This window comes from Eschscholzia californica, unplaced genomic scaffold (genome assembly GCF_041429995.1).
Source record: "Eschscholzia californica isolate CP2 unplaced genomic scaffold, dmEscCali1.0.p SCAF_1, whole genome shotgun sequence".
Classification (NCBI taxonomy): Eukaryota; Viridiplantae; Streptophyta; class Magnoliopsida; order Ranunculales; family Papaveraceae; genus Eschscholzia; species Eschscholzia californica.
Genome location: NW_028238198.1, coordinates 35,746,277 through 35,770,290, shown reverse-complemented (window position 1 = coordinate 35,770,290; position 24,014 = coordinate 35,746,277). Strand labels below are relative to the sequence as shown.

General features: G+C 36.9%; 3 protein-coding genes and 1 pseudogene across 7 annotated transcripts; 2 read left to right on the top strand and 2 right to left on the bottom strand.

The window, feature by feature from the left end:
• The first annotated feature begins 2,376 nt into the window (after positions 1-2,376).
• LOC147566432 (transcription factor SRM1-like) lies at positions 2,377-7,681 on the top strand. Of its 4 annotated transcripts, XM_086652936.1 has the most exons (5): positions 2,896-2,980; positions 3,135-3,245; positions 3,848-3,995; positions 4,310-4,810; positions 6,724-7,681. In XM_086652936.1, the coding sequence occupies exons 4-5, from the start codon at positions 4,422-4,424 to the stop codon at positions 7,196-7,198; spliced, it is 864 nt and encodes a 287-aa protein (XP_086509062.1). In that variant the 5' UTR covers positions 2,896-2,980; positions 3,135-3,245; positions 3,848-3,995; positions 4,310-4,421; the 3' UTR covers positions 7,199-7,681. The 4 variants fall into 4 exon arrangements, with proteins under 4 accessions (XP_086509059.1, XP_086509061.1, XP_086509062.1 ...); XM_086652933.1 differs by lacking the exon at positions 2,896-2,980 and adding an exon at positions 2,377-2,529 and having other exon boundaries at positions 3,848-4,810; XM_086652935.1 differs by having other exon boundaries at positions 2,532-3,245.
• An 873-nt stretch (positions 7,682-8,554) lies between these two features.
• On the bottom strand, positions 8,555-9,498 carry LOC147566431 (NDR1/HIN1-like protein 6 pseudogene; annotated as a pseudogene). The gene has a single exon (XR_015237421.1). The product of XR_015237421.1 is annotated as an NDR1/HIN1-like protein 6 pseudogene (transcript).
• An 886-nt stretch (positions 9,499-10,384) lies between these two features.
• LOC147566430 (S-adenosyl-L-methionine-dependent methyltransferases superfamily protein) lies at positions 10,385-13,855 on the bottom strand. The gene is made up of 4 exons (XM_086652927.1): positions 13,246-13,855; positions 12,148-12,332; positions 10,858-10,971; positions 10,385-10,771 (listed from the first exon to the last, which is right to left on the bottom strand). The coding sequence occupies exons 1-4, from the start codon at positions 13,623-13,625 to the stop codon at positions 10,620-10,622; spliced, it is 831 nt and encodes a 276-aa protein (XP_086509053.1). The 5' UTR covers positions 13,626-13,855; the 3' UTR covers positions 10,385-10,619.
• Positions 13,856-18,176: 4,321 nt separating this feature from the next.
• Positions 18,177-23,339, top strand: LOC147566429 (ribosomal RNA small subunit methyltransferase J). Its single transcript, XM_086652932.1, has 6 exons — positions 18,177-18,917; positions 19,114-19,212; positions 20,543-20,720; positions 22,269-22,366; positions 22,816-22,877; positions 22,980-23,339. Exons 1-6 carry the CDS (start codon positions 18,465-18,467, stop codon positions 23,086-23,088), a joined length of 999 nt encoding a protein of 332 aa, XP_086509058.1. The 5' UTR covers positions 18,177-18,464; the 3' UTR covers positions 23,089-23,339.
• Positions 23,340-24,014: the final 675 nt, after the last annotated feature.

Below are 24,014 nucleotides of genomic sequence, written 5' to 3'. Positions count from 1 at the left end.
TTTTACATTAACTCGCTAAATCTTCTGGTCCTGCTGGTGGAAGTTCACAAATAGGCCTTGACAGGGGTGGAAATCGGTCCGGTTGTTCGAGTGACTAAACTTTTCGGGTCGGTCTTAGATGGGAACCAAATTTGTTTTCCATTCAATTACTCGGTCCGGATAAATTACAAATTCCTTTTACCATTGCCCACTTTTGACCGGCTGACCAGGCGAACCTCTTTGGTATGGGGTCTGTCAGGTTCAGGACTGACAACTAACCTAATAATAAAATAATGAATAAAAATTTAATTTTAAACTACTTATATAGTTAAATTCCATTAAAAAGGTTAAGGTTACATTGATTACAAGATTCTAGTCTGATACAAATTACAAATCATACAACATCAGAAAAGTCGAGAGTTCGTGTTAATGATGTATATATAGGCACCCAAGTAAGCTATAGAAGAGGTGCTAAGAAACCATAGGGGTTTATGATCTAAGGGTTAGCAGTCCCTTATATAGACATGGGATCACACCCTAAAACAAAGGACCGTGTCTATCCAGTAGAGGTACCGGTCGGTCGGTCCATCTGGTCGTGTTTAACGGGTTAAACAAAGACGGTTATCCGATCAAAGCCCTCTGTCCACTTCTCGCTCGCTAATTACATGTCAGACAGATCGGGTGTATGCCCGTGACGAGCATCGAGTAGCCGAATTCCACCTCAAACTCGGGCGGACCCAAGCAGCTACATGGCCTTGAGGTTGTTTTCCCACCCCTAGGGCTCCGGCCTCGGAGTAAACTCAATAATTATATCAAATTTAAACTGTAAATTTAGGACTAATAATTTAGGTGGCCAATACGCGGACAACCGTTTTTCTTATATGGATAACTATTTTCGGGCCCGATGCAAGTCAACTATGCTTGACTTAGTTGACTTTGATTTAATAAGGGGACACTCCATAAAGTCTTAAATACTAATAATTAGTAACTTGTGGACTACTAACAAAAATAATTGTTAAAGATTGAAAACCTAAACTGTCTTCTTCTTCATCTTCTTCCTTCTTGTTAGTCTTATTCTTCTTTCTTCACTTCTACTAAAAGTAAACTGTAGTTTCTACCATTGTTTTATCAAACCCTAGATGGATGAAGAAGACAAAATCTCTTCTTAGTCTTATTCTTCTTTCTTCACTTCTACTAAAAGTAAACTGTAGTTTCTACCATTTTTTTTTATCTAACCCTAGATGGATGAAGAAGACAAAATCCCTCAATCTGCACCTGAAGAAGTTTTTCCGGGTGTTTCCATAATATACATTAATGACATTGATTAGGTAAATAGAACATAACTTACGACGAAAATCCGGCAAAATCGGACAATTTTCCAGATTTTCGTCGCAACTTAGCTTCTGTTATGCCATATTTTCGCAGAAAACCGACGAAAATATTGCATAACAGAAGCTAAGTTGCAACGAAAATCTGGCAAGTTTTCTGATTATGTCAGATTCTCGTCGCAAGTGATGTTCTGTTATGCCATATTTTTGCACAACCCGAATTACCAGATTCATCTTCCTCTTCACCATCGTTTTCAGAGTCGGAACCAACAGATCCATCGTCGTCTTCCACATCTTCTCCGATTTTCTCTGCCATCAATACCATCTTCTTCTTCATGGTTGGTTTTAGAGTTTTAGGCTTCTAACCTTTGTCTTTGGGAAGATTCTACCACAACTCCTTTGCCTTTGTTTGATGCCATAACCACCAATGCTTCTCCAAGGAATTTCTCTCTCTAGAAATTTGGATGATGATGAAGAACAAGTAATAGAAGAGATGAAGACTAAACTAACCTAGGGTTTATGGAGAAAGAGGGAGGTCATCAAATAATACATCTGATTCTAAGAGGAGTTGAGTGAAAATAATAGAGAGTTGTCCCCTTAAAAACTGATGTCTATATAAAAATTTAATTTTTTTGCGTTGTCCACATAAGATAGTTGTCCATATAAGAAAAACAGTTGTCCGCGTATTGGCCACCATAATTTATGGTTAAAAAATAGAGTTAAAATTTCGCACATCATACACATTTAAGTTTGAGTTTGAGTTAAGAGTCTCTGGCTTAGTAGCCTACATTAGACTTGATAGCCAACAACTGGTAGCCCAGTTGGTCAGTTCATGTACTCTGCAATGCGGAGGTCTCAGTTTGATCTATGAAAGTGCAAATCCAAGAAAATTGAACTCGGGTATAAATAAAGTAATTTTTGTTGGCTTTAAGCCATTTCATTCGTGGGCTATAAGTCATTTAATTTTGTTGGGCTTTAGGCCAGTAATAATTCGGCAGTTAGGATCCAAAATGGAAGTCCTGCCGACCCATCAGATTTTTTTTAAAGGAGCGGACCCATCAGTTTACTCTTATGAAAAGCTCACGGTAGATGTTTCCGAGGTCTCTTAAAGCTTTGTTGTGATGATTCGTGCAAACTGTAATTTGAAAAGATCCCCACTTCCTTTAATTGAATGATTTCACTTCTCATGATCTTATTTTGAACAAGGCAAAATCTAGTACAGGTGAGAAGAAACAAGTGAACTACATACATAGATTCTAATTTAGCTTTTTTTTTTTTTACTTTAATCCTTGTTCAGTGTCCAGACATCTTAGTTTTCTTACACTTACCGCTTGTTAAAATACCAATCTCTCTCTCTCTCTATGTTTCTTTCTTTCTCTCTCTACTTATGCATATTGGTCCAGATATTAATGGAGTTTGGCATGTTCCTTGCAAATAGTTGTCCAGATGGGGCCAACTCCTGACCCATCATCTGTTCTGTGGATCTCTCAAGATAACCCATCAATGTCATGTACAATTTCTAACCTACCCTTTGTGAAATCAGACAATTATAGTGTCTCTTTCATGCACCAAAATCATTTTTTTTCTTGTTTCTAGGTTAACCTTGTTTTTGGGTATCCCTCATTTTTTTTCCCTTTAAAGTTGTTCTTAACTTTTTTTCTTGGATTCATATGGTAACCATTTTTGACAATATTGCTGGTTTTACTGCTACAATTTTTGGTTTTGGTTTCTTTAGCTTTTTGAATGATATTGGTCCCCTTCAATTATATAAACCCATTACTCTTCTATTTCTATAATTTATCTTTTTGTATTCATTATCTTGATTAGATGATAGAATTGGTAGAGGAAGATCTTCTCTCTTGGGAAGGATTGTGGATATGGATTTCATAATCTTGGTTGAAAAACTTAAACCTAGAAAGCATGAATGAGTATCTTGAGGTTAGTACTTTAAATTCTTGTTTAAACCCTTAAAAGTTTCATGACTTTTAGATTTTACTGTTTGGCTTGTGACTCAACTTTTGGAATTTTGCTTATGAAGAAAGAAATTTGATTCTTGTATACTTTTTGGATTAATTAGGTGAAAACAAAAAAAAGGAAAAGCAAAAAGTGGATATCTTGGTGTTTAGTTACTGTAAAAATGAAGGTTTCTTGATAGTAAAACTTAAAATGGTTAGGTTTTTGTGTGGATTGAGATTGTTATTCTTTTGTGAGCATTTGTTAAAACACTTGCTTACCAAGTGGGGTGGGGTTTTAGTGAACCAGGTGTTTTCTAATTTGGGAGGTCATTTAAGATCTTTCACTATAACCACAACAAACAACTGGTTTTTTATTTCTTAATTTTCTTTTCTGTGGTCTATTTTTACATGTCTTAGTCTCACAGAAACCCCAATTTTCCATCTCTTGATGTCATATTCGCCGTCATTATTAATTTTTTTTTTCTCTCTTTCAGTTTTCCATACCTTCATTGATTGCATCATGGGTAATCAGATATTTCTCATGATCTAACTGAATATATTATTGAATTTTTCATTCATCAATAGGTTGGTATTTGGTGAAATTGGAATTTCAAGTCTCTTTCCTCCTCTTTGGACCTGATATCTTAGCAGAGGTGGTTCCGGTGGTGGTTCTAGTGGTGGTTCCGGTAGTGGTTCTAGTGGTGGTTCCGGTGGCGGCGAACCTTTCTTATTGGTATGCAGGTTTTAGTTTGGCTCTTCTTGGGTCTGTTCAGTTCTTTGTGCTTTTCCTCCTCTTAGGTCTCACACACCTATCCACCTACTCTTGTTGCTTCCAGCAAAAAAATAAATAGGTTTTTTTTTTAACTTAGATCCTTTATATATAAATAATTCCAGTCTACCAATTAATCAGTAGGTATTGATTCCCCTATCAGAAATTATTCAGATCCAAATTCCAAGAGCTTTTCTAGAAAATCTCATCTTTTTGTATCTTTATACCATCTATCTTGGAGGTATAGAGAAAATTGAATCTTCTTTGTATGAATTCAGGGTCTTGGATATAGTTATTGCTCTTGATTTTAGACTAGTTTAGTTAGATCTGAAAGCCATTATCTCCTTTTCGATAAAAAAAATCGAGAGCCAATTTGAACAAAAGCAGGATATGGACACAAATGAGACTATGAGCAATAGCTCTGAGTGGACAATAGAGCAGGAGAAAGCATTTGAGACTGCTTTAGTTATCAATCCTGAAGATTCAATCGGTCGTTGGGAGAAAATCACTGAAGCTGTACCTGGGAAAACTATAGAAGAGATTAAACATCACTATGAGCTCTTGGTCGAAGATCTTAACAATATTGAGGCGGGTATTGTGCCTTTACCTAACTATATTTCTACTTCAGAGGAATCGGCCGACAATGGAAGCGAGGGTGGGACTAGTAAAAAGAGTATCAATTTTGGGCATTTTCAGAGTGATGCTAATCATGGAAGTAAGGCATCAAGATCCGAACAAGAACGCCGTAAGGGAATTGCATGGACAGAGGATGAACACAGGTAAACCATACTAATCTTTTCCTTTTTCTTTTAACTGAATATATTGATATCTTCTGTGAAAAGAACATACAGGTTTACTGCTTATCGGTATTGGTTGGTTACTATTTCATTATTTTACTGATTTGTGGGTCTTCATATCTATATCATATAATTAAACATTTCAAAAATTTTGTTTCTTCCTATTAGAATTCTTGCAGCAATAACTGCCTGATTTAAAAAATTAAGTTTGGGTTTGGGAGTTTTTAGTGCGCCTCTCTTATTATTGACTTATATTTTACAAGTTGCTTAAGATTGAACTTCTTGCATTGGTGGCTGGGCCCAGATCTTGATGAATCAGTTAATATCAATCTGCGTCTTAGAATAAAATATGAACTTGAATTCCATCTAACTGGTTGACACTTTTTAGACTTTGCTTGATCATACCGACAAAGAAGTGTGGTTACCCATACCCCCTAAATTAAGTATTGCTACTTCGTTAGTTTATATTTTTCCTTCATAAAACTGAAATTTTTTTATTAAGCTTTTCTGTTAAAGTTTGACTTTTCGTAGTTTCAATTATTGTTTCTAACTGTCTGGAGAGATATCAATCAAGTTTCTTGTTGGTTGCTGATGAATATAAACCCCGCCGCCTTCAACAAACATCTTCATGGGTGTCAATCATGCATCAATTAGATTGATGCGAAGTTCGGTTATGATTCTGTCTGCTTACAGAAGTTAATTTTTTTACTATCTAGAGTTTCCAATAGGTATTGTTTAGAGAGAAAGGTTTTCCCAAGTAAAAGAGGGTTATGAAACAATTAATACCTCTGCTATACACTTAAACGAAACATTCCGAACCCATAAAACTCTTCTTCCAACCTTCGCAAGAAGTATTATGAGCTTTGTAACGATTGAAGTCTTATTACAAAGAAAATCAAGTGGAGTAAGAATGTTAGTTATCACTTATAAAGTTGCTTGTCCTGTTAGCGATTAAGGGCTCAAAACTTGTCATCTTCATCTTTGTTGTTCAAAAAAGATCCATTGGATAGAAAGAATTGTCCTAAGATCTAACTCAATTAGAAATTGTGGGAGTGACGAACTAATACGATTTACGTATTTCTACTTGCATATATACACTAAACTAGATGAACTAGTGTTTGATATAGCTAAATCCTTACTTCTTCGAAAGAAACCAATGCTTTGATGAAACATACTGAATGTCTTGGTTTTGTTTGTTCCTTCCAATTACAGAGAAGATACATAACTGCTTGCTTTAATGAGCGAATTTACTTTTGAGCATGAGTTGTTTACACTTGTATACTTATACTTCTCCTGATTTGGGGTTGAATTCCACAACATTTTGATTAAGAAGAACGGAAGAAAACAAGCTTATTTTCCAATGTAGACGAGTGATATTGTTACATGTAGTAGAGATGTTGGGTCGTCTCAATGTATCACCATTCCAAAATGCGCGTTTTTAGATTGCCAATTGTTGGAAATTATTATTAAATTTTTTTCTTCGCTTCTTTTTTTTTTCCTTTTAATCTTGTTGTGTTTCCTCTCCTTACTCGTATATAAGGATCTCGGGTAGAACAAAGATATTTCTAGATAGATGCCATTTTTCCATACAAAAAAATTAGCTTTCCTTTTGATCATGAAGAACTGTGATTTATTACTTCCACAATTTATTTTAAAGATAGTTCATTTTATGATTAAATAGTCTGAAGTGTTTCAAGCGAGGCATTATTTCGATGGACGAATACTAGGATTTTTGTCCAGATCGTTTTTAATTAAGCTAGCCTCCCTCTAAATCTTTTCCTCTCTTGAATATATTCATTCAGAGTTTTCCAAAAGAAAAAAGGAACTACTAGATTTGAATCTCAGTAAATTTTTCATTTCTAGTAATTCAACTATTTATAATCTTGATGCAACAGGTTATTTCTTCTTGGATTGGATAAATACGGCAAAGGAGATTGGCGAAGTATATCACGAAACTTTGTTGTATCAAGAACACCTACCCAAGTAGCCAGTCATGCACAAAAGTATTTCATTCGCTTAAATTCGATGAACAAGGATAGAAGAAGAACGAGCATCCATGACATCACTAGCGTGGGAAGTGGAGATGTATCAACACCTCAGGGCCCAATCACAGGTCAAGCAAATGGGTCTACTCCAGGAAGCTCGTCAAGTAAACCCACCAAACAATCTCAACATCCAACGGCTGCCTATGGTTCTCCTACAATGGGCCAGCCTATTGGAGGACCTCTAGTTCCAGCAGTTGGCACTCCAGTTAATCTTCCTGGACCTCCGCACATGGCTTACGGTGTTCGTGCCCCAGTTCCAGGACAAATGATTGGTGGTCCACCAACAAGCATACCTTCGATGCCATACCCGATGCCGCACAGGTAACTTGTTGTTTTTGAAGTCTTCGAATGTACAAAAGTAAGAAGAGAGTAGATTGATCATGTGGAGAAAGCCTTTTTCGACTTGAAGCAAAATAATATAGGCGAGAGGCGAAAAGTACAGGTAAACCTTAATTTCATATCTCAGTCCGTAGTTTGCTTTTTGTCGATTTATATTGCGTCAAAATAAGACAAAGGAGAAACAGGTAGATGGCTTTGTATAGAGAAAAAATTGGAGAAGTGTTGCCAGTGCAGGTTAATTGATTGGGCAGGAGAAGACTTATAGTGTCTTCCCTTTTCCTATGTTAATTCTTCTCCATTAGGTATTTTTGGTTTTTAGGTGTTTGAGAAAACAGGTTGATTTTAAAGACTTGTAGTGTAAAATGAAAATTTCTTAGCATTAAAAGAGAAGCACATATTGTGTCAAATTCAGTCTTGTTTGCAACTGATGGTGCTTATTATGAATAAATCCATGGCCTGTTATTTTTTATCTTATTATTTTAAAATTTGTTGTTACCGTGAGACGGAGTGCGGTGCTTCTCTGAAGAGGTTAATAACCCTTCCCTAGTGAGGCCTTTTAAAACCGTGAGGCGCAGAAGTGACACATTGGACGCTATCATTAGCAGCCTAGAAGGTTGGTCTGCACCATCCTATAACACGTTATCAGCACGATTCGCTCTACCATGACGTGGTCTTGGGAGAGTTTGTTGTAAATAATTCCACATCAGTGGTGAGACCGAATGTGGTGCACCTCTTATGAGGTTGAGCACCATTTCCAGTAACAAAAAACAGCTATTATAATGCAAATAATTTATGTTTTTGCTGTATTAAAGTCAGTTTTTCAAAGATCCCATGTTATCGTGGAAGCCGTGTGTCGTGGCCTTGTGGGTGAGGAGGCCAGTCCAAGTGGGTCGGGTACAGGATTGGATACATATGCTGAATAGGTGTCAACGAGTGGATTCCATATATCTAAAAATCAAAGAAATGCTAATTGGTCCAAAAATTAGGGCCAATCATGAGCAGAAAACTGTGCCTCTTCCATTGGGCCGGGCATGTGGAAAGAGAAACACTTGAGCCAGTGAGAACCGACCACATCAGTTCTCGCTCTGTGGTCAGCCCCCGTTTCTGACCAAATAGCATTTCTCATTATGGATAACTTTATATAATTGTTCAATAAATTATAAACTAATCAATATATCCTAAGGTTATTCCATATACAATACCAATTTATTAATGAATATATATATAGTTCAACAAAAAAAAGTATATATATATATCTCAAAGAAATTAATACGATAATAAAGAATTTAAAATATCAACAGAGTGAAAGCAAATGCCTAGAACAAGAAAATAATAACCAATATCAGAATCCAAATCCATAATTATGTAGAGCTCTCTGTGTATAAATATTTGTGTGGAAAGGAGAAACCCAATCCTTAAAGATTTAACCTAAACTTACATCTACTATTCCTAATACTAATCAAATTATTAGCCGCTAAGCTATCAACCACAACATTGCACTTAACCAAGAATTTCACCTTCATAAGCTTCAACTTCCCAAGTTTAACCCTAACTGGTACTTTAGCCCTTAAAAACAAAGGTATACCTCCCTTCTGTTGTTCCGCCGCTATATCAGTCAACAGAGTCGTAGCATTCGAGTTTTCGCCAGTCAATGTAACAGCAAGAACTGTTGTATTCTTATGTCCTTGATAAAACTTTGGTAGAGAACCTTCACTTAACTTAACTCCTTTATAATAAGCACTTAAATGACTACCATTTTCATAATATATACCAATTTTCTTGTTTGGATTCTTCATTGTGATTGTTACATCAAACCTTGCATAGAGACTCATGTTACTCTCAAGTTGAAAATCGGCAATTCTTAGTCGATCGATAGAGTAATCGGGTAGTTTTGGTCGAAAAACTAAGAACAGAATACCTATTGTAGCTCCAATTATGATAAGTAGAAGTATAAGTAAGCTTATTGTCCAACAGAAAAATCTGCAACAACAACTTCTCTTGCTCTTAGGTGGTGGTTTTGAGTAGGTTTCTTGTATGGTTCCCCGTAAAGGCGAAGATCTTGGTTTTGTTTCTGGGTCGCCTTTTTCTGATTTCGAAGAGTTTCTATGGACTAAAGGCACATCTTGTGGCGCTTCGATGTCTACTGCCACCGGATGGATTCTCTGAGGATCAGTAGCCATGGATAGAAGCCCTAGATCTTGTTCTAGAAAAGACTTGCAAGTACTACTTAGTAACTGAAAATTTTGTGGAGTTTTCCTTTATGAAATAGGATTTTGGGTTACTCTTTTACAAGTTTCTTATATAGATATCTTATGAGGGTTAGGTTTGAATGAAAAAAACAAAGAAAGACTTTTTTTCAAGCTTCTTTCTTTGAATCTTTTTCTTTTTGTTGATTTTTGTATGTTGTCAAGGGAGACTGATATAAGTATTTCGTCAGGTTTTACTTTCTCTCACCTAATTAGGAGGAAAATATTAGTATAAGTTTATTGAACTAATTAAAGCATGGGATCTATATAGATAAGTTTTTTATTAGGACAAACAATTAATTATAATTATCCCTATATTTAATAATAATAATAATCTTATCATGGAAAGCGTAATTTGACCTACAAAGTGGCCCGAACAAGGTAAATTACTTAAATCATGCCGATATCATATGTAAAATTTGTGATGTCAGATCATTCAGGTCAATTTTTTTGTCGAGCCAACGAGCATTATTAATTTGTTTATTTTTGTATGGTGCGTCTAAGATGTGTGGTTATAAGCATAATTCGGTTTCGATTTTTCTCAGCACTCCTAGTTTACTCAATTCTCTTGGAGTACAAGATACTAAAATGAGCTTTGGTTGAAAAGTAGTTTTAGAAGCTTCCCAGCTTCAAAAAATTCCAAGTCTAACATGCATACCTTTGACCTTACAGAAGGAACATTATTCTGCTAGGAGCATGTTTGAAATTTTGGTAGTGTTTGTTTCCTGTCCTTTTCCTAAATTTGAAAAATTCCAAGTTTAATGCCTTGGTTCGTAGCCGTTAGATCTGAAGTTGCTTGCGAGTTTTTAGCCATTAGATGCGTAACCGACGGGAGTTACATTGAGCTAAAATCCAGAATGTTGGTTCCTCGAGTGTTCCAATAGGACACTATAGTTCTAACAAACATTGGGAGATTATGCAAAAAGTAAAGAGTAAATTCATCCTAAATTGCAAGTAAGCATAACAATAACTTACAATTTTCCATTGATATTTTCTTCTATATGGACTGGAGTCAATGGGAGTTCTTTTCCCTTGAGAAAATAGATCTGGAGTGGTCATCGCACTTCTAGTAATCAAAAATCTCCCTGCAAATGGGGTTTCCGACCTTAGGAAGTAGAGATTGGCTCTTCATCTTCCAACCTAAGCAGCATATGCATTTGTCTATTCCTCAAACCCTAGTACTTCTGGTTTTTTCACTAAAACTAGCATCATGACTCTACTACTGCAATAATCAGGATGCCATTTAGCTTGATCGACACGACCAATTAAGAAATCCTTCATTGCCACTTCCAGGAAGTACTCGATAACAGCATCTGCAAAAAGGAAAAATTATTACAAAGGAAGAAACAAACATCGTGTTGAATTAACATTTCGATAAAGTTGGTATCTTAGTTCTTACCGTTTCGGAGTTCTCCTGTCAAAACAATTGTGGTTTGTGTCCCACAAAGTTCTCGCAAAGTTTCTAACAGATCTGTCACTGCGCCTTCACTGTAGATCACATCTGATCCAAGAACTGAAACACAAAATAAGTACTGATAAGTAAATTACACACTACAACTACGAAGATCCTACCATTGCGTAACTTAGTGCTATGCCGTCTGTATAGTTTGTACGACATGAAGCTAGAGAGTGAAAACAGCATACTCTTTCACTCACATTTGCAAAATGTAATCTTTTAGGAAGATCACTTTAAACCCTTGACTATAGATTTTTCATCAAATAAACGGGATTCTAAATACCCCTCTCGAAAAACCTCTATGAGGCACCCACTAAGATGTCCCTTGCCTGGTGCCCCCGTCCCTAAGACGTCCCATGTGCCAGCCCTTGCATTCCACTGAACGTCCCTGCGAAGTACCATGTTGGAGCACACCAACTCCCACTAAGATGTCCCTGCCTTGGTGCCCCCGTCCCTAAGGTGTCCCATGTGTCGGCCCTTGCATTTCACGGGACGTCCCTGCAAAGTCCCATATTTGAACGCACCAAGTCCCACTAAGATGTCCCTGCCTGGGTGCCTCCGTCCCTAAGATGTGTTGGAACATGATAGAAGTCGTACATTTCAGTGTCTCCTACGTTTCATTGTTGAGAATATTACTGTGACTTGGTCGATCTTTAGAGTTTGTACTACATAAAGCTAAAGCCTCAAAATAAGATCTTCTATGCCTTTAATTGCAAAATGAAGCCTTTCACAAGATACAAGACCTTGCCAGTGATAAACAAATTTTTTTATTAACATTTTAAGGATAAAATGGTGCCCGAATGGCCCTGTTGAAAAACCTTAGTGACGCGAAGAAAAAAGTAGAAATATGATATCAAAGTCAAGATTCACAGACATTCTAACTATACCATGCAAAATGCACGCGCAACAACTAATCTAATTAATTGAAGTGACATGAAATGAAAATGCAGGGAACATTACAAAATACTTTTCAAGTACATTATTTAGTCGAAAACTGAAGACGAGAATTGAAGAAGCACCAAGATATATTGGGCAATTGACATGTAATGTTGGAACTTTGAACGTGTGACCGTGCACCCCCTTAGGAAACAGGATTACAGGAAAATGTCAGATTTCCTCCTTTCTCTTCATTAAGATTCAATTCATTCTAACAGTAAGACTTGTCTTAAACTGAACTCAATGAAGTCATGTATAAAGAGTTCGATAGAAAAGAAAAGTAGAGGTTTCTGTTACCATAATCAGGTAGAGGGTCAATCAAGATGGGATCGGGATCATCCCCCCATATGAGTTCAGTCACAGTTGCAGAACCACGAGTATCCCCTTTTCTCACGTTCGCTTCGACATTCTTCCTAAGAAGTCTCAGCCGATCAGGGAGATCAGTGAGTATAACTTCTGCACCCAAAAGAGCTCCAACACAACTGTTTAAAACCCAAACGAATAGATTTTAACAAGCAGAACTACTTACTACCATATACCCATCAATCGATACTCTACAGGACAGATTAACACAACAGATCTATTAAAAGGAAAATATAGAATTCAAACTAAAAGGAGAAGAGAACTGGACAATAATAATTCAGACGAAATATCAGTGTTTCCCGATATACTTTAACAATGACAGAGCTACAAAAAATCAGTGTTTCCAATCAAACCGTAACATGAGTTACAAGTTACAACCACTACAGCTTGGTACGTAAAACCAATGTTACTGAACACACTCTCCCCTTTGCGCCTTTCCTGGGTGGGTTGACGATCCAGAACCCCAAAATTAGCGTAGTGAAATGTTTAGGTTTAATTAACTCAAAGTCTTTGTAAAAATCTATAAGCTCGACTAGTTGAGTAGCTAACTACAATAATTTTTCAATTAACTTGTTCAATTTTAAGTTTTACTAGGATGTATGAAATAGGTGTTTCCATTATAAATGCATCATAAAGCTTACATATTGTCTGTGATGGTCTAAAATGGCCCTCAATAAAAATAGGGTACTGAAAAAGTAGACCCCTAACATATCGAATACTAACATGGTAGCGTACCAAATATCGGTTCCTATACCACATACCAGAGCGATCTGCGTATCAGGTAGCATTGCCTAAAACAACTCTGTGTGATAGAGACAGGCATTGCTGAAGCAGAATAATCAAAACCCTAATTCTGTTTCATAAGAAAAAGGAATAGAAATGAAAAATGCAGAACTAGAGCTAAACCAAATACATAAAAGTGAACTTAGTTTGTAACTACAACTAGCATGTCATACTGAGTCAACTCGTCCGGTTTTAGAGTCAACTAAACCCTACTGCTAGAAGTAAAGAGAGAGTGGGGGAGTTAGTTACCCGACTAAACCACAGCCAGAGCCGATTTCAACAATCTTCTTGGATTGAAGAATGAGAGAAGAAGAATCAACAGCGTGTTCTAAGAACTTAGCCAAAACTATACCACTATCCCACATTACGGCACCAGTCACACCAGGTGTGTTCATGGATGATGGTGACTGTGAGATTGAGATGCGATGCCCACAAGCTTCCAGAACCAGTTCGAGAGAAGATTGACGAACCAAAGCGTTCTGTTTGAAGAGGGTGGGTTGTTGAATCGCCCATAGAAGTAAAATCTCTTCTGCTGGCTCACGTACGAGTCGAATCGGTACCTTGTAAGAACCCAACTCCACTAGCTGCTCTTCTTCTTCTTCTTCTTCAGTGCCCGAATTTCCCTCCATAGACACCCTTTCTGTTCTCGTATTCCAGAGAGAGAGAGAGAGAGAGAGAGAGAGGTCTTTGTAGGTCGTTCCACGGTTAGAAGTCAGGGTATAGGAATACGTGGGTTGGGGCGCCGGTTGGTAATCTAACTAACAAAAATGATGCTCTGCGGACTCGACGACCGAGCCGGCGGGCACCAAATGTTGGAGAAAGACACTATCTAACGACCGGTTTACAATTAGTGGAAGGACACGGACACAATACTTTGTCTGGCGTTGTCGTTTGTCCAACCACCCGCTTATACATTTTATGTCTATCTGTATACATGTATTTACATGTTGTGGGTGTTAGAGCATTTGGTTAGTTATGGCCACCTTTATATAGGTTTTGGTCATGTTTGTCTGAATGTTCAGAATCGAAAGTGTTCGTTTGTTCGTTCTGACGTGTTCAGACAGACAACTGACATCTAAAATTTTTCAAGTGTCTGCCTAATCAGTCTAATTGTCTGAGCAGACAAATTGAAAACTAGTCTACATGGACCGAAAGAATGTGTGGCCACAGACTAATGGCAGCCAACGGGTCGTGTCGTGGCTAGGGGTGGGAATCGGGCGGGTTCGGGCTCATAAATCGGGCACGGGCGGGCTCGGGCGGGGTAGTAAGCTACCCAATCGAGAGATCGGGCGGGTTCGGGTGGGTAAACATGAGCCTCTTTGAAGCCCGCGGCCCGATTATGCCCGAGTGTCCGATCGGGCTCTAACGGGCTCGGACGGGCGGGTTACGGGTTTTTTAAAGAGAAAATAATATAAAAAAACTTAATTAAAAATATCATTATATTAAACTAAGATTCACCCATTATATTAATATAATCCCGACTCCGTCTAAAATAAAACTTCATTAAAAATATCATTATTGTTTGCAATTCATTCACGACTCAATAACTTGTATCCAATTAAAAATATCATTCTAAATTTTCCTAAAGTTCATTTACAAATATAAGACAAAAAATACATCAAAATAGATTTACACAAAAAATATACATAAACATAGAAATTACATAAATCAAAAAAAGAAACCAAAAATTTAATAACAAAAAAAGATGTATCTTCTAAATCTTCAAGTCTGATTTTCATCTGCATACAAAAGGAAATTGTGTAAGAAAAATAATAGTTTAACACTAACATATATAATCATACAATTATAATATAACTAATTTCAGAACTTAAACCTATTTTCAACAAAAAAAAAAGGTAAGTTTACATCATCACCATGAGAAAATTACAGATATGATATATAGATTTGATTTTTCATTAATAATCTTCATCTAAAAAGAGCAAAGGTAGTCTCCATACCTTTTTTTTTTTATTTCTTCATAACTCCTTTTGATCTTCGTCTAGACATTAAGTTATTTACAGCAAAAGTCGGATCAACAAAAAACCCTAGAAGGTTAAACTCTAAAACGCCGTTTGATCTTCATAACTTCATTTTTCTCTGGTTCTCCAAGCCGTTCTTCTCTCTCTCTCTCTCTCTCTTTCTCTTTCTCTTCCTCTTTCTTTATCTGTCTCTCTCTTTCAATCTCTTTCTCCGTCTCTCTCTCTATCTGTCTCTCTCTTAAACTCTAAAATGACCTAGAAAATAAAGAAGGAAAAGTGAAAACTAGGCTTATATACCAAACCCTAAATCTGATGGGAGAATGAGAGGCCAAAGAGTTTTAACCGTTGGATCAGACTGACCCTAATTAGGTTAAATCTGGCGGGTTCTCGGGCGGGCTTATTGGGCGGGCTTATTGGGCGGGCTTATCGGGCTGGACGTCGGGCAAAGAGCTCTGCCCGAGTCCCGCCCGCGTCCGCCCGAAGTTTCGGGCCGGGTAAGCCCGAGTCGGGCTCTCTTCGGACTGCGGGTTGCCTCGGATCGGGCGGTTAGGGCCGGGTTTCGGATTTTCAGACCGTTTTTCCAGCCCTAGTCGTGGCGGCACGACCCGATTAGCAGTCATGGCGTGTTAGACACGCCACACCAGACACAACTTTGTTGTATTAATTAATAATTTTGTTAACTGTTGATTTTATTAATTAATAACTACTTTCAACAAAGTGGCAATAATATTTTGTAAACTAAATAACTTGTTTCTAACGGACTACTGTGGCGTAGCAGGTGAGGAACGTCAACACCACGAGTTGTGACAGATCGTGTTTCCCGTTCCTAACGTGTCGTGGGTTGACGGGTATGTGCAGGGCCGGCCCTGAGTTTTTGGTGGCCCGAAGCGAAATCTAAAATTGGGGCCTTCTATATTATACACAAATTCAAATTTCCTCTTAAATTCTCCGAACCTAAGGTCGACCCTAAGCCCATCCTATGAAAATATAATTAAAAACTTAACATCTTTCCCATTATCCAAACTTCGTTCGAAAATGCATATATAACATCATTCCCATTAAATAGTTTGCCTGCGAGACATGGTTCACCTTGTGTGATGCTAAAATGGGATAGGGGATATTTGGTACATCTTTTTTTTTTTTGTTTTCCCCACCCTTTGGTTTAAGCATGAAAAGTTTAGGGCTTTGTTCAATGACTTGAAGCAAAGAAGTAATTTTAGTTCCAAAATTACCTTGATTATATGGTCGCAAGAGCTATCGCTACATAACATAATTTAAAGTTACGTGTCTACAAAATCTCATATTAGATCGGATGTAGATGTCTCCCAACAATAATGGTCATTTAGGTTCATGGAAGGCAAAATAAAATTTATCTAATTCAGATGACAAATACATTATGTATATAACATTGTTTTACGCTTTATACTGTCGGAGAAAATATCAAATTGTTTTTTTGCTACCAGCCACCACATTCTGAGCTTCCTATTATGAGAAGAATTTGATTTGTTCTAAATAAATTTTAGTATCTAGGAGGGTTGAAAATACCCTAGCTTATTGGCAACTCTAATTAGAAATAACTAAAAACATAAAAAAAGAATATTAGAAACCATCCAAAAAATGAAACTTAAATTAATTTTGTTTTAACAACAAGACGAAAATTAATAAAGTAGAATTCAAATTATCATATCCTTATTACATTATAACAATAAAAGTAACGAAGATTAATGAAATAACTTAGCAGTGAGGTAAAAAAAAAAAAGAGTTAAGTATCTGCTAAACGATTATTTCTTTTGTATCGACTCTACAATATAATATAATACTAACTAATATTATAAGTTTGTAGGAAAAAAATCTAATATTGTAATATATAATAATATAAATAAACACGTCCTATATATTAAATGCGGAGAAGTGGTGATGGAGTTAGAAAGAGTGGATGAGTGGTTCATTTGTGGATTGGACAACGGATGATTGTGGCCTTGCGGGGTAGATCTTGTTGGTATCTTTCACGGTGGTGGGTTGTTGATAAAAATTTGGGGAGAAGAGGTATGGAACTAAAGGATTGGGAGCCTAACACTAGGGTTAAGTTATAAATGGGTCAACAAGAAGTGTGGGCTGGACTGGTGTGAGGGCCTTTAAACTCTTGTTTTAAAATGTGGCCCCTGATCATGTTCTAAAATTTTTGGGGGCCCCTTAAAGTCTATCTATAAGAGTTATAACATGTGGGGGCTTTTAAAATCGGATACTAAAATGTGGCCCCTATCAGGTGGTGGCCCAAAGCGAGGCTTTGCCTGCTTTGGGCCCAGGGCCGGGCCTGGGTATGTGAGCTTAAAACCCCGGACTGCCACAACCCCGCTTGACCCATGACGGGTTGGCACGCCACGACATGCGTCGTTCGATGTCGTGCCGTGTTGCCTTACAAACGGGTCGAGCTGGTCCATTTTCGTGGCGACACACCCTGTTGCCCCACCACTACCATAAACAATTTGCCCTGGTCTATTTCCCACCCTAGCTCTGCCAACTCTTGTTCAGGTCAAATCGTGGCGCGCAACGTTACGCAGAAAATCTTGCATGCACTTTTTATTCCAGTAAGAAATATTGGTTTTGAAATCAACCTTTTTTTTTTTTTTTTCGGAAGACGACTACGATCTACGTAAGTCGTGATAATTGGCATTTGATACATCATAGATGTGATAAGCTCGATAGCCGCCCACTCAAACACTAATAAGACGGGCCTATAGGCCAACAATAACAATGGCCTGAAGCCCAACAACATTATTTATACCCTAATAATCTCAATTCAAATAACCCTAAATTTTTGTTGAACTACGAGAAGTGTCACAAGTGAAGACATACCTGAATAAAAATGAGAGACGCACACAAAGACAATCTCATCTAAACAATCACAATATTTAACTAAATCCATTGCATTTTCAAGTGATATCTCGTGTATGACTGATATAAAATGCAGAAGCACAGTTTCAGTTGAAAAAGATTCTCGAGAAAGGGAGGGACTAAAGGTCCTCGGCTAAAATGTTGTAGGGCGCCGAATTACACACAAATTGTGAGAAGTCCCATGTATAATCCGGAGGCCTACAACATTTTATACGGGGCCTTTAGCGGCACGGCACCCCTCGAGAAAATAGGTAGCCATCAACATTTGTATTTGTTCCACATCTTTCATTCAAGTACTAATATTTCAGGGCACCTAACTGGTTAGTTCTGCCCTCTTAATTCCTCAACTCACAAAATAAAGGGAAAAAATCCATGTTAGGCCCTAACACAAAATTAGGCAAAATAAAGTAATGTTTGTTCCTTGCTTTAACTAGTTTGATTTGAAGGAAATGAACAATCAATCCATAAACTCACCCATGTTTCATAACAAGATGAGAGAGAGAAAGTGAGCCAAAAAAAGCCTTCTGCCCTCGGAGCTGAAATTAGGAAGGCCTTGCGGCATCTCTCTTTCTCTCTCACTTCTTTTTGTCTCTAATGGCATCTCTCTCTTCTTCTTCATATCTGCTTGGACCTTCCACCGCCATTGCTGCAACTGGTAATTTACGGAATGGCGCTTCTCGTTTCCCCCTACCCACTTTACCTCTCTTGCATAAAAACATACCCATCACTCGCCTTTCTGTGGTAACAATGGCTAAAAAGAAAATAGAAGAGATTTCAGTTGAAGTACAAAAGAAAAACCCTAAAGAAGTTGTAGAAGAAGAAGAAGAAGAGGTAGAAGAAGACTTACCCTGGATTCAAGAGAAGGCATTGGATTTAGTTGAGTTCACTGGATCGGTTACTCAAGCTCTCCCTGGTCCTAGAGTTGGTGCTAGTAAACTTCCATGGATTCTTGCTGTTCCTTTGACTTATCTTGGAGTCACTTTTGTTATAGCATTTGTTAAAACTGTTAAGAAATTTAATTCCCCAAAGGAGCAAAGACGTAAATTGGTGAGTTTTTTTTTATCTCTTAAATTTGATTCCTTCAAACTTGGGTTTGCATTTCAATGGTTTTTAGGGTTTATATATAAGATAGAAACACAAAACTTTGATTATTCTGTTTATTTAGTAACAGAATGGGTTCTTTCCTATTTGTTTGTGAAGACAAGTTTATGAGGAAAATAATTGGGGATTTTTTTTTTTGCAGGTGAATAAAAATGCTATGTTATGTATATCAATAGATGAGTTGTTTCAGAAAGGAAGGGATGAGGTTCAGCCTTCAGCTCTTAAGGAGCTTATGCAAAAGGTATGAATGATATCTCATGTCTAACATGAAATGGTGAAACTTCGAATCGTCGTTTAGTAACCCATGTTTATTTTGCTTGAGAGAGAAAAAACTTTGATCTAGTATTGATTTCTATTTACTTGATTGTTATTGTTTCAGAAGTTTTTTATTGAATGCTAACAATTTTCGCTTTTATAATTAACATCTTTAGACTCTAATAGAGTTGGACTAAAGATTTAAATATAAGGACGATAATCAGAGTTTGATTCTAAAGTATGTTTAGTTCCGTAATTTTGAATTGGCCAGCACTTAATAACCAGTAAAGATGTAGCTATTTGGTGCTTTTGTTCCAAGTCGAGATTTTGATCTCCAGGGTATGGCTTGAAGCTACTAGGTCTGCTTATTTGCAATTTTATAGTTACAAGATGACAAGAATTCTCTTATAAAGAATTGTGATTTGAGTGGTCCAACTAGGTCTGGGTTCAAGAAGGAGATGAAATCTAGGGTACGATACTATGATCCTACATTCCATCTGTTCACCCTAAGATAACTTGTTGATACAAAGATGTGTTAACTAGGCCTTTCTTATTTGGTTAAACTTTCAATTGATAAATTATGCCACAGTCCGTGTTAGAGTTTAGAACTGTTTACTTGTTTAGTTTATCAAATATTTAGTTTTCTTCCGAATAAAAGAATTTCTATTGAAGTAGAGAAAAATGATCCGAGTGACTACAAGTAATTGACATGCCCTAACTTAATTAGAATGGGCCTTTTAGGCGCGCTAGCCTGATAGGTCAAATCCTTTGCTCGGGTCCTATATATGGGTGAATTATCTTCCTGTTGACCCTCAGGAGTACTACATAGTTAATAGTTTTCTCTCCGGTATCGTAAACAGAGGTCACATAAGAGTATTCATAGGTAAAGTAAGCTTGCGGTCGGCATATGCTGTTTATATTACATACACTTCTAAACTTCTAGTTGATAACAAGTAAGAATGTAAGATTAGTGGTTTACTCTTAATACATCAGAAGAATGGGTTTACAATTTAAGATCAGAATGAGTGGGTGCAAGTTCATTCGCTCTCTTCAAACTCCGAACAGAATGAAGGAAACACTCCAAACAATTTGAACACGTTGGATGGGTAAGATTGTACATTGTCTAAAAACTTTGCCTTCAGATATCTTAGTCATACTTATTTTCTCAATCTCACTTGTGAAATAGCACATCTAGGGAGCACACTCCAAACTGTAGTCTTACACTAATGCTCGTGTAGTCGTGTTAGTATATTTCCTCACACAGTATTGGTTCAGCTCCATGTCTTCATACAATTGTTTTTTTTTTTTACATTCAGACAGGTTTTGATATAAAGGAACTGTTGCGGAAGTATATCCGGTATGCAATGAATGAAAAGCCCTTCAACCCCGACATGGTTGCTGATTTGATTCAACTCAGGAAAGCTTCTGGTCTGGACGATTCAGATGTTGCCGAAATTCTAAATGAGATCTCAAGACGAATTGTAAGGGATAAAGGTAACTAACGCCATTACTGCTTCTGTGCAGGTCTAGTCGTTATTTTAATCATCATTTCTCTCACTTCTCTCTGGAAAGGGATTGTCAGAGGTGTTCCATGTATTAGGCCTCAATTCGGATTTCAGATGTTTTTCTTAACAAAATCTGAAAGATTGGCTGAATGGGATGAATTGGCTTAAAGTCTGAATGGGCTGAATAAAATCCCACTTTTTTCAGACTTCAAAACAAGTCTAAAATTAACGGTAGCCTCAGAAATGTACCAAATGACACTTATACCCCCATTAAATCTAGGAAAATACATCTCTATCTCCATCTTCTTCACTTTACCACCACTGACCACACCACCATCACCACCTCCTCTCTCTTTCTAAAAAGAAAATAGAGAACCTTTCGTTGTAACTCCAGCTTGAAGTTGGAGCTCCTTCAATCCCCTGTGAGTAATTTCAACCCCGACCAACAAGCTCACAGATGCTTTATAGTAAGAAGAACCCCTCTTCTTTCTAATTTCCTCATAGACACCATTTCGCTGAAGCCTATCCTAAGCAACTTGTTCTTCAAAAACTGAACTAGGTCTCACTCAATGTAACCTGGTATCTGGATCGCTCTGGTACCAGACGACGTACCACGTACGGGTACCAGTACGTGATACACTACCTTGTGAGTATCGGGTACGCTAGGATATACCTTTTCAGTATGCTATATTTGGAGCCCTGTGCGTTTTGGACAATCTTCACTAGATAATTTGGGTTCTCCAAATCAAAACCTAAAGACCTAGACAAGGAAATCGTCTCTTTTCATTACCTGATTCCCTAAACCTTCAGATCTTGCAGAAATTTGGTTCAAACAGATACCCTTGCTAGATCTGGCTAGGGTTGAAACCCTAAGAACCTTCCAAATCCCGGTCCGGCGAGGGTCGTCCGACCTATGGTTTTTAAGAGAGAGAAAGAACGAACAAAAATTTGAACCACAATTTTCAGATTGGAAAACAAACATTCTAACTAGTAAAAAGATTCAGCCAATTCAGTTCAACCTTACTGTTTTGATGGACAAAGTTCAATACATAATAGTTTAAACTCACCTTTGATAGATCTCATTTAGTACACTCAGTATAACCAATCTGATAAAAACCAGGTAAAAAACCTCTCTCCGGCAGAAACATAAACTAATTATTTGAAGTTTGAGACGATTGTATCCAATAATTTTTCTCTTTTGCAGTGTTTAAAGCTTTTACAAAACCAATGACATGTAGTGGCATGCAAGCAACTTTTAGATAGTGGGCAATTCTAGTGAAATATATTAAGAATAACTCTTGACCTGTTTGTTGTCTTTTGATCTCTTATAGACGTTTGTGGTTTGAGTTCATTTGAGGGCACAATTCTCTGTACAAGTTGAAGTTCAAATAGAATGCATCCGTCTAAATTATGAAACAAGATACCTAATGATGTAAAACAATATATTGATCTAAACTTAGTAGGAGAAAACACAAGATCTGATGATTGATTTTCAGTAATGCTGCAAAGATTCTGACGACTTGCATATCATTTTCAGGTCCAGTCGTCATGGACGTCTCAGGGTACTCAGAGAAAGGTTTTAAGAGAAAACTTGCTGTGCAGGCCCTTTTCGGAAAGATATTTTATTTATCTGAGGTAAACGTGTATTTCTACTTATATCTTTAGAACATTAGATCAACCAAGATAGAACATTAGATCGACTAAGATCACTCAAAATTTAGGATAATACTCCATTTGGCTCAATAATCACATATCTTGAAAAAGATGCAACTTTTCTTGAAAAACCAAAGCTAAATTTAATAGGTATTATTATGTTATACTGCACTTCCACATAGATATGGTATTTTTGCATACCTTTTGGTCTTCAAATAGGCAAACGTGATTGACAGAAGCTTATGGTTGGAATTAACATTTTATGTTAAATAACAAGAAAAAAAATGACATAAATTAGTTTCAAAGATCCCCAGATCTTTACTGAATTCTGCTTGTGGTGAATAAAGTTGATTTCCTGAGTTTATAAGATCGGCAAGAAATATGATTTTGGCATGTCAATTGAATATCCTTTTGTTGTATGTCTAAACCAGTTACCAGAGTTCTGCTCGAATGACAGCTCTTTGATCATAAAGGAGATATTCGGGGTTACAGAGTACGCATCTTTTCATGAACTCTTTAGCTTCTATATTTTATAACCTTCTCATCCTGCATTATTGTATATTGATGCTCTTGTCATTTTATTTTTGGTACCCAGTGAAGACGCAGTTACTCTTCGGACACATACACTCTCTGAAGCTGGCGATGTTGATTCGCTTCAAAAGATGATTGAAGATCCAGATTCTGAAGAACCCACCGAAGATTAGTATGTTAGACTCGTGAAAACTTCAAGATGCAGAGTAACTAGTCAGAAAACTTTGGGATTTAATACACTAAAAATGAGTGTTCCAGTACCGACTGATCTTGAAATCACTTTTGGTTGTTTTAACTGAGAAAATTTTGGCAAGTCCTCTTTTCTCTTTTTACAACTCAATGATGTATTGCATTTTTATGAACTTTTAGTGGATGTATTTATTAGAGATTCAATAAATGAAAAAAGAAAATGTGCCCGAGCTAAGGTATCTTTTTGTCTACAAAATGGGGGAGAAACAAGAAAATTTTCCGAATATAAAATTTTGAGTATAATTTTTTGGCAACTTTTTGTTTTGCTTCCCCCAACCCTCAGCTCACCACAATTCTTTTCTCTTTCCATTTTCAATCTCTCTTTCTTCCAACTTCATCTTTTGTTTGCCTTTTCTTGTTCCATCTCTCGGTCTAATTTTTATTTCTATAAAATTTATCACTCTAAATTCTAATGTTATATTTTTGAGCTCTTAACACTTGATTATCTCGTCAAAGAATTGTTTTATTGTAACGGAAAAAAAGATTGATCTTTTTGATTGCGTATCGACGTCCATACATTAAAGTTGAATTCATCTTTTTCCATTTAGGTAAAGGGGGATTGGGTGAAGGGTCCAAAAGGAGGCCCTTAATAGTATTCCCATCCTAGGTAGGCAAAAAGTTAGGGATATTTTGACATTGACCCCTATTTTTATATTGATATTAGGACTACACCCCCATTTTTTTAAAACTTTTGATTTACACCCTCAAGTGGCCGGAAACCGTCAATTCAGAATTAAATTGAGCGTGTGTGAATCTCACATGTGAATCAGGACAAAAATACCCTTGTTTTATATTTAATTTCTATCTCAATATAATCTTCTTCGTTCTTTCATTAATAAACTTCTATTAC